Raw genomic sequence first — 8,640 nt, 5'->3', positions numbered from 1 at the left:
TTTGAACAGAAATTACTAATATTTTGTCTCTATTGCATTGTAAATACTAAATAGTATTCTCTTTTAACTTTCCTCGTTTCTTTTATTTATCTATTAGTGTATTTTAGTATGTGAATTACACACGATTAATATTTATTGTACGTAATTAAATAATTTTTAAAATATAAAATATTTTATGATTAAAATAAAAAACATTTTATATTTTAAAATTATGATAAATAGTTTATATTATGATATAGGATTATTTTAACTGTTGATGATTTATTTTTAAAACATCAAAATTTAATATAGAAATAAAAATGAAAATGTTGGATTAAAAATGATGAAAAATTATATTTATTATTTTTATTCTTAAAATATTATACACGCTTTTATTTGATAAATAATAATGAAATAATTATAAGAAATTTTTTAAAAATCAGTGTAAATAAAAGTATTAATTATTTTTTAGTTTATCTGTTATTATTTTAAACATAAAAGAAGAAACAAATATTAAAGCATTTTTTATTAACTACTATTGTGTTTTTTAAAGTTTGTTTGGCTCATGACTACATACAAGAGTGTTTGTACTTAAACATATTTTTTGTTTTCTAAAAAAATTGTTTCTTAGGTAATTTTTTATATAGGTTGTAGATATGTTTTATTTAGAAAGGTTATGTTTGGATAAAAAAAAACAAACTAATTAGTAGTTAAAAGTTATTAAACTTAACTTATTAAATTAAAAAATGGAAAATAACAAGAATTAATATATTTATAAATTATAACGGTATCTTTTATACAAATTTCAATTTTATTTTATGAATAAAAATATATTTTTATATGTTATATAATTGAAGTTTTCAATTAATTTTAAACTCATAATTTTTTGTTTATAGATAAATTTTCATTATATTTTCAATTTCAATTATTGTAAATCTTTTTTCACATTATGTATTCTACGTTAATCTTATATTACAATATGAAAACTTGTAGGATTTAATATCGGTTTGACACATAAAAAACTTCACACAAGATAATAATACAATCAACAACAAAACTTCACACTTGTTTGAATTTTTATTAAAATTTCGTTTGTTCAATATTTAATCACATCATATCATTAAAAAAAACATATCATAAATAAAATTACCACTTTATCTTAAAAAAAAAAAAAGTTTACGACTTTCTCACAAAGATATATAGTTAAAAGAAAAAGCGATAAATTGTTTTCCTATAATCTACCTACGCTCAGCACAACCAAAACCAATCCTAACCTAGTGCAAAAAAATACAAAAACTTGTTAGAGAGAAACAATAAACCCTAGCAGTAACCTCAATTGTTCGAGAGATGACACGTGTCAAGGATTGGCGCGTGGCATGGATTTCCAAATTCTCCTTTTTATTAAGCAGAGAAGAAAGCGTCCCTCTTCCTAGCAACCAAAACGCTCTCTCTATTCTTAACTTGTTCACTCCACGCTACGAAATTTAAGTCCACCCTTTCTCTCTATATATATTCTCCAATGCAAATTCGGATTTAGATTAGGATTGGTAGAAACAAAACAAGAAGAATACGATGATGAAACAGGGGAGTGGGTCGTGTACGATGAGGGAGAACGAGGTTGCTGAAATCCTCGTTAACCTCCCAAGTCTTATATGGGAATTCGAGTGTGGCTGTGGAATCCTACAACCTTCGTGGGGTTGCAAGAGAAAGAGATCTGCGATTGGCGTTGATCCAAAAGCACGGCAAGCTTCAAGTCCTGCCACCCCTCTCTCCTTCTCTCCCAGTGAGTCCGATGAAAACCCCTCCACACTCATAAGAACAAGAACAAGAAACGTTTCTCTCAAAAGGGTATTTTTCTTTTAATCATCTATCTTTCGCCCTTGTCTATTTTTTTTTTTAATTTCTGGTTTTCACTTCAAAACTTGCAGAAGAGAGAACACTATGTCAAGATTCTACAAGATTTGACCAAACATAACGATTTGATCCGTGGGGTAACCTTCTCTCTCTTCCTCTTTTCTATTCAGTTTTATCATTTGCAAGAGATAGTTTGTTAGCGAGTAATTCGGCCTTTTTTTCATCTGAATTTTTGGTGTTTGGACCCTCTTAAACATAAGCTCCACATTTTTTTTAAGAGAAAAAAAATTATTGGTTATGGTTGATCTGTGAAAATTCTTTAACAGGAGATAAAGAATGTGAAGCGTCACAATGAAAAACTGAAGGAGTACAATTTGAAGTTGAAAGCAAGAAAACAAGAGGTACTACTATACCACTTCCACTAGCATGACAATTTTTTTGTGTTTATCTTCTTCTTTTTTTCCCTTGGGGATTTCTTGTTCTTGTTATATTTATGTTGCTTTGATCTTTTTCTCTGATGCTGGGGACCACTCCTTTATTTTGGTTTATTGAATTGCAATATTTATTTTTTACAGCGAAGTCATGGCCCAAGTCAAGGTGGTCTGGTACACAAGCAACCACAACAGCAATTCCAATTTTCCGGCATGGCGCATCATCCACCGTTGATATTGAATCAGACGGCTGGGCCAGCCCAAATAAGAGGCGGCGAGGGCGTTGTTGGTCCTGCTCACGCAACGACGTCGTTAGGTAGTAATGATGTGGGCCCAATTGGAATTCCCGATCTGAACCTGCCACTTGATGAGTCCATGACCATGACAATGGAGTTTTGTGATATAAATGTGAGTTTGGCCAATAAGGATCTGAGTAGGACCATGGCAGCTCAGGCCCGCCAGAATATGCTTCAAAAATACAGGTTCAAGAATCCAATTGGAATTAGTAAACCCCGTTACTCTTGTAGATGATGGTAATTATAGTACAGTATTATATTTGCATATACTTTAATTTGTTCTTCCTTTTAAGTTCTTACCTTCAATTTTGTTTTTAGCCATTGCTAATAGTACAAGTTTTTTCATACTACTATTCGTAAGGAAGGAATTGAATGGGTGTTACTGTTCACAGAATGTATATTTTGGAATCTCTCTGGGAGATTTTGTCGGACTTTTGTTTCATGATAATGATTTTAACGTTTCAGATTCCGAGTTTTAAGGCTATTTAAAAGGTCGAATCGGTGTAATGGTATATTGGCAAAGCATCACCTTCTCACTCGTCGCTCCACCTTCCGATTATTTTTTAATCTGTCCACTTTAAATTTAAATGTTTAAGCTAAAATTAGTTATTTTTTATTTAAATTTTAAATATTATATGTACTCATCATAAATATTAAAATTCTTTAATAGATAGATCAGAAAAAGGAGAATAACAATGTAGTAACTTTTAGAGGGGGGGGGGGGGGGGGGGGGAGTTTACCTTCCGTTAGACCTTGACTTTGCCTGCATCCTTAACAATGGAAATCTCTTGGCAGCTCACCATTTTCTTTTAGAAAGAAGCATATTTTACGTTCTGTGTATTGCACAGAAAATTTTTAATTGATTGAAGATTTGAAGTATTTTTGTTTTTAATCTTTCCTTGAAACGTTTCAATCCATAAATAAATGGAATTTTTTTAAAAAGAAATGAACCAAATATTACAGAGCAGTTAGGAATTGTTGAGATAGTTGTGCATGCTAACAGCCAATTCAACTATAATTTTGGGTCCAAGACTATAAAGCATCAACGCACGTAGGCTAAGGTTGACACACTTTAGTAGCTTATTAACCTAATGGATATAGCCTGAGTAAAACAGAAGTAATATTCAATTAAAAAACAAGAATACATAAAATCTAGTAGCGCCGCTTGTGCCCTGGGTTCTGAGTTAGGGTTTTGTTTTAGCCTGGTACCTGTGCATATGTGAATTGTGAGGTCAGTGATTTGTTCCTTGCACGGCCTTGTACTGGATTAGGCCTTTTTTTGGGCTAGCCATTTTCCTGGCTAAGGACCAAGAAAAAGGCCCCAGATATTTATTTATTATATTTTTTTCTTTTCTTTAGGGGATGTTCTTATGACATGGTGTAGACCGTCATCATTGATTAGAAAGCTAAGTGTTGGCAATATACGGACATCGATTATCTTTCTTGAAGCCTTGGTTATTCCTAAACCTTGTTGATAGATCACGCAACTTTGTATAGGTGAAAAACACAAGTGAAAAATAGAAAATTATGTAATGATATACAAGTAGTTGAAGGACTTTCTCAACTAACCTCTCGGGAAAATATTTGTAACAATATTATCAGACTCATATCAATTATTAATTAACTCGGTCAAAATATTGAATTAGGGATCAATGAAGTGAAGAACTAGTTGATCTGCATGCTCATTCTATATTGAAAATAATAATAATTTCATAATATGTAAATTTTTGTACTATTTAAACTTTAACAAAATTCAATATATTTAAAAGCATAATTATGAAATTGTTTAAAATTTTAATCATACGGCATATTTTTTCAGAATTCAATTTATATAATCTTAAACTATAATTCAATATACATAATCTAATACACATTAGCCCATGGAAAATTGAAGTGACAACAAGTTTATCATCTCAAATTTTAAGATGTGGTTATGTTTGGTAAAAAAAAAGTAAGCAAATTTATAAACAACACAACTGGAAGATATAAATTGAATTTTCTCATATGAGTGATGTTGTTCAACTAAAAAAAACTAAAAAATGTAAGATCTATCAAACCAATTGGATCATCAATTTAAAGTTGAATGACACTAAGTTTAATTGAATTACGTCAGATCATATGTACGTCAACTTTACCATAAGTCTCAAATCACTGAGATTCCCGATCTCAAAAAAGTTAATCTTCCAAGTTCTAATAACCATGATTATAAGATAAATATCCAAATTTCCCCTAAAAAAGATAAATATACAAAGGAAATATAATTTTAGCATGATTAATATATTTACGGTGCATACAAGAAGTCAACATTAAATATATGATACAATACAATATATTAAACTTTTTAGTAAATATGATTATGATTTATGCCAAATTATATCTTACAATACACAATATATTTGAGCTTAATATAAGAAAATAATTATGATAGATATAAATATACCTTTAGACTTTCCGTATCTTTCCTTGTATCTAAGATAGAATAGATATAATCGTGGAAATTTGCTAACCGGGGATTGTGCAAACCATTTCGGGTTTCTATTTGATGGGTAACCCAAAACACAGGAGGCCGAGGCCCAAAGAAAACCTTAGCCCGTCGTAGCTCAATGAAGAAACCCTAGCATAAGGTTTCCCACCTCTATAAAATGCTAAACGACGGCCGCAACTGCATTTCATGTTCCATTTCTATCTCACTCTATTCCGTATCTGCTTCGTAATTATGAACAAAATAATAATATTTTGTTCTTGTCTCCGAAATCAGCTTATTATTATTTTATACACAAGTAGATGAAATTTGAATGATAAGCGAGCAAATGATGAGTTTATTTCGGATTATGAGAAGCTCGTCTATTTGTGAGCGATGTTTATCCTCATACTTCCATGACTCTGATGCTTTTACGAATTTCTCATTCATCGAAACACTTATCCTCACTAATCCATTATTTTATTGTTTGCATATCCTTTTGTGTGTATGTGTGTGTGTGCAAAATCCAGTGGTTGGATTGGTCTGCTTCCATTGTTCCTGTTAACATGGCTTTTGGTGAAATCGCACTCCTTTTAATTTCAGATCGCTCATAAATTAAGAAAGTTTAATTCCTATCCGTATTAATAAAATCATAATAATTCCTATCTGCAATTTTTTAATCAATTCCGTGACTGTTTCAGCTTTCACAAAGGAAGAATTAGACACTGTGTCTTATTTCTTGACACCCTTAAATATCAAACATCTGATCAATATTTCTATTTTTTTATCTCTCCATTCCTTTTATATTATTTATTAAATTGATACTTTTTTCTTTATTTTTTTGAAGGTGTATATTAATTTTGGATGGCAAAAAGTTTATTCCTTAAACATTTTAGCCGGTTAGACAGGTATGGTGTTGGAAAATATTTTGGACCAACCAAGATAGCTCTGTTTAGATGGGGCCATTTGGATTGACCCGTGTCCTTGACTTGACATGAAAAATACCAATTTACCGAATTTACTGTGTATAAAAAAATTCTTAATTGTTTCATTAAAAGACAAACTTCCAGGTTAAAATGATTGTTATTATAAAATATCTAATATTCTAAATAATAACTAATATTCGTATCAAGTCCATAAATAAATTCTAAACACATAAATATCTAATGTCTTAAAAATAATTATAAATTCATAAAAATGACATAATTTTTTTTTATCTCAGTTCAACCAAAGATTTATGCCAATTTAAAACAGAGAAAAATAAAGTGAAAAAATTAATTAATTGATTTAACAGAAATAAAAGAAAAATATAATGAAAATACGAAAAAGAAAAATAAATAATAAAAAATAACAACCTGTCCACGAGTCAAAGAATTGACCATAATAATTTAAAAAACAAGGATGATAATTCAAACAACCATTGATTAAAAAGTTGAGTAGAATTATAAAATCAGACTCTACAATTAATAATATGATTGGTTGGAGATAAAGTGAGGAAAAAATTGGTTGGAGATAAAGTGAGGAAAAAAATAGAAAGGAAAGATAAGAGTCAAAAGACATGAAGTATTCTCTGTTATTTGGATTGAGAGAAAAAAAAAAAAAGTTAACTTTCAGAAGAAAAAACATTTTTTTTTATTTTCTTTCCAATTTTTTATTTTTTTTTTGTTTCATCCAACCAAACAGATCATAAATGTTTGAACTCTTTTATCCCGAGCAGCAAGAATACGAGAAAAATTGCCCAAAGCTCTACATAAATAACAAAACCCAACAATGGCAGCAAAAGAAAATACGACCCTACCATAGTTGCTAACATAATTTTTCAAGCTATTTCTCGTCACTTGAGCGTCAAAATTTATCTTGTGGAGTTACGGGGCTTATTAACTTTTTATCTCTCCTCATTATCTCTTTCAGTCTCAAATATATATATAAAAATCATATTAACTAAAAAAAGTTAATTAATTATATTTAATTATATTAATTTTAATTAAAAATATTTTTTAACTTAATTTTCAATGAAATTTGATATTAAAAATAAAAAAATCATTCAAACTAATACTTTAATCAAATAAAAAATATTTTAGAAATAATAACATCAAATTAATAAAAAAAATTATTTTAAACCTAAAAAAAAGTGTTTTATTTTTTATATTTAAAACCGAAAGAAGAAGTACATCTCAATTCTCAACTTTATTTTTCAGTATTTCTTCTATTTCCATCCTTGTATCTTTCATGACATTAACTTTATCCCTACAGTAGGCAATTAATTGTAGGCAATTATTAGTTATTGTTAAGCAACTCCTATTAAAATTATTCTTTACATCAAACAAATTAAAATATGTTCTTTATATGAAAAGTATTTTTAATTTTCTAACGTGATCCCTGTTATAATTATTCTTCCAATTATGATAAATGCATAAATTATTTAAAAATGATTTTAAGATATACACAATTTTTTTAACCGTCTATTAAATTTTATCCTAAAAATGATGTAAAACAAGAGAAAAAAGATTATACATTATAAAATTTTTCATTTAATCATAATCTATTATAAAATGATAAGTTTGCAAAAGTACAATTTATAATTGTATGTAAATGTCAATGTAAAATAACTATTTTCAATATATTTTAATTAATTTCCTTAAAAATAAAAACATAATTAAAAATAGTAATTCATGACTTGAAACTTTTAAACAAAAACAAATAAATAAAATATATTTTTTCAAAAATTCCCACCGCCCCCTCTCTCTCTCTATATATATATGATTCAGTAAGGTAATGTATTTATCATATTCATTCTGTTTCCAAATAATTCAATTAATTAATGCACATCTTATATCTATTTTATTAATTTAATCATTTTAGTAAATCTTAAATTAATTGATATATATATATATATATATATATATATATATATATATATATATTGATTGGTTCAAATTAATTAATAATTACATTAATTGTTTAATTCAATTTTTTTAAAAAAATTATTATCTCTTCTATTATATATCTATATATACATATAAGAAGGCTTTATTTTATGGAGGGATGTCACCTAATACTTCCTTCAAATAATTTAATTAATAAATATTTTATATTTATTCTACTTCCAATAAAATCTTAAATCAATTACAGTATATAAAAATCTTATAAATTAGAATATTCATATTTTATATTTATTTTATTTTTCCAATTTCTATACAGTATATATAAGAACCGTATCATTGATATGGTATATTTTTTTATCAAAGTAAATGTAAAAAATATCCAATTATAAATATATTTTCAAATATAATAATTGTGGTCAAAAGTAAATTTTAGATGAATAACTAATAGAGTTGTTTGATTGTCAAATAAAACAATTTAAATCAAGATTAATTATTTCTACATATTTACAAAATATTATATTATACATTTATTTATCAATACAATTTATTTTAATATTTTTATTGACATATCTACTAACATACATTTATTAAAATTTAAACTAAATAAAATATATTAAAAATTTAAATAATATAAAACATAACTCTTATAAATTTATAAAATGTGAATTTAATATTGTAAGAAAACACTTATGCTAGTTATTTTATAAAAAGAGGAAAAACAATAGAACGCCAAC

General features: G+C 27.3%; 1 protein-coding gene across 1 annotated transcript; it reads left to right on the top strand.

The window, feature by feature from the left end:
- The first annotated feature begins 1,324 nt into the window (after nucleotides 1-1,324).
- LOC114408574 lies at nucleotides 1,325-3,026 on the top strand. The gene is made up of 4 exons (XM_028371664.1): nucleotides 1,325-1,827; nucleotides 1,908-1,970; nucleotides 2,160-2,234; nucleotides 2,409-3,026. Exons 1-4 carry the CDS (start codon nucleotides 1,552-1,554, stop codon nucleotides 2,793-2,795), a joined length of 801 nt encoding a protein of 266 aa, XP_028227465.1. The 5' UTR covers nucleotides 1,325-1,551; the 3' UTR covers nucleotides 2,796-3,026.
- The last annotated feature ends 5,614 nt before the right edge of the window (nucleotides 3,027-8,640 follow it).

Source organism: Glycine soja, chromosome 4 (assembly GCF_004193775.1).
Source record: "Glycine soja cultivar W05 chromosome 4, ASM419377v2, whole genome shotgun sequence".
Taxonomy (NCBI): Eukaryota; Viridiplantae; Streptophyta; class Magnoliopsida; order Fabales; family Fabaceae; genus Glycine; species Glycine soja.
The sequence above is the reverse complement of the archived record's forward strand: the minus strand, read 5'-3'. Positions and strand labels throughout refer to the sequence as shown.